The 1,817-nt window shown below is 56.4% G+C and overlaps 1 protein-coding gene across 1 annotated transcript in view; it reads right to left on the reverse strand.

The window, feature by feature from the left end:
- Positions 1 to 1,817, reverse strand: part of LMTK3 (lemur tyrosine kinase 3) — a gene marked incomplete at its 5' end in the record, with an annotated part of 24,968 nt that overhangs the window by 1,184 nt on the left and 21,967 nt on the right. The window contains one exon of the mRNA XM_021711723.1: positions 147 to 229. Within this exon, the coding sequence (XP_021567398.1) occupies positions 147 to 229 (83 nt within the window). The remainder of the gene's footprint in view (positions 1 to 146; positions 230 to 1,817) is intronic.

Here is a 1,817-nt window from a genome sequence, read left to right on the forward strand (position 1 = left end):
CGGAGGGTGGCGCTCGTCCTCTGCGAGGGCCGTGGACTACAACTCCCGGCGAGCTGTGCGGCGCCGGCCCGCCCACTCGCGGGCGAGCCAGCCCCGAGGCTTCCTGGGCTCTGTAGTTCCTCCAGGGTCCGCGGGGGGGGGCTTACCTTTGTCTGGTCCCTACCCCTGTGGACCGCGGCGACAAAAGGCCCTGACCGCTCCAGCCCCCGGGGAGTGGGAAACAGAGTCCCTGAGCGAGGAAGTCGGTTTCGCAACCTGTTCGCAAAGGTTCCAGGGAAATGGGGTTACAGACGCAGGAGGGAAGTGAGGTCCCTGGGAAAAGGGAGGGTCCCCCCGCTGGGCCACCCTGTCCCGCCGCCTCCGTGGAGTGAGCCCTTAGAGTCGCGCGCCGGCTGCGTGGAGGGCAGCAGCTCGTGCGGAGGCAGGAGCGGGGACGGATGGCGAGTGACAAGGCCATGACCGAGAGGATTCAAAGGGAGTATTTTTGGGAAAAGTCAGGCCTGTTTTGGGCAAATTAAGCTGGAGATGTCTGTGGAACATTCCAATCTCTGGTCCCTTCAGTTTTGCCCCGAATCCATCTTCCCTCGAGGATTGAGGATCACGGCCTCCAGCTTCAGCCTCACCAGGGACTCTCAAGTTCCAAATCCCCTTCTTACAGGTTGTTATGTTTTGAATGTTAACTCATGTTAAAATTTGCTCCCCCACTGGAGGCAGTGGCTCATGCCTGTAATCCCAGCACTTTTGGAGGCGGAGGCGGGAGGATCACTTGAGCTCAGGAGTTTCAGGCCAGCCTGGGCAACAGTGAGAGCTCATCTCTACAAAAAAAAAAAAAAAATCAAAAAATTAGCCAGGCATGGTGGTCTACGCTTGTAGTCCCGGCTACTAGGGAGACTGAGGCAGAAGGGTCGCCTGAGCCCAGGAAGTTGAGGCTGTGGTGAGCCATGGTCGTACCACCGCACGCCAGCCTGGGTGACAGAGTGAAACTCCAACTTAAAAATAAAAAAGAAGCCGGGCTCGGTGGCTCAGCCTGTAATCCCGCGCCTTTGGGAGGCTGAGGTGAGTGGATTGCCTGAGCCCGCGGGTTCGAGACCTGCCTGGGCAGCGAGACCTCATCTCTACAATAAATCAAAAAATCAGCCGGGCATGGTAGCGCATGCCTGTAATTCCGGCTACTCGGAAGGCTGAGGTGGAAGGATCGCCGGAGCCCAGCAGGTTGAGGCTGCGGTGGCCAGGAGCGGCCACTGCACTCCAGTCTGGGCGACAGAGCAATACTCCAACTCAAAAAAAAAAAATTTAAAAAATAAAAAAGAAATTTGCTCCCTAATGTGGTGGTGCTGGGAGAGGGGCCCTAATGGGAGGTGTCTGGGTCATGGAGACAGCTTCCTCATGAATAGAATAATGCCTTCATTTGGGGGTGAGTTCTCACTCGGAACGATTCTAGAAAGAGCCAGCTGTGAAAAGGAACCTGGCTTCCTTGGTCTTCTTTTACTCTGCGCACACCCGCTCCTCTTCTGCTGTCCTACCATGAATGGAGACAGCCTGTGGGCAGCCCTTGCAGCTGCAGGTGCAGCTGCCCAGCCTCAGACTTTCCAGCCCTCAGAATCTGAGCCCAGAAAACCTCTTTTCTTTTCTTTCTTTCTTTTTTGCTGTTTCCAGCCAGTGTCTCACTCTGTCACCCAGGCTGGAGTGCAGTGGCATGCTCATGGCCACCGTACCCTTGACCTACTGGGCCCTCGCGATCCTTCTGCCTCAGCCTGCCAAGTAGCTGGAACTACAGGCACACGCCACCATGCCCGGCTAATTTTTTGATTTATTGT

The sequence above is a fragment of the Carlito syrichta genome, unplaced genomic scaffold (assembly GCF_000164805.1).
Source record: "Carlito syrichta isolate Samal-C Ts95f unplaced genomic scaffold, Tarsius_syrichta-2.0.1 Scaffold85413, whole genome shotgun sequence".
Taxonomy (NCBI): Eukaryota; Metazoa; Chordata; class Mammalia; order Primates; family Tarsiidae; genus Carlito; species Carlito syrichta.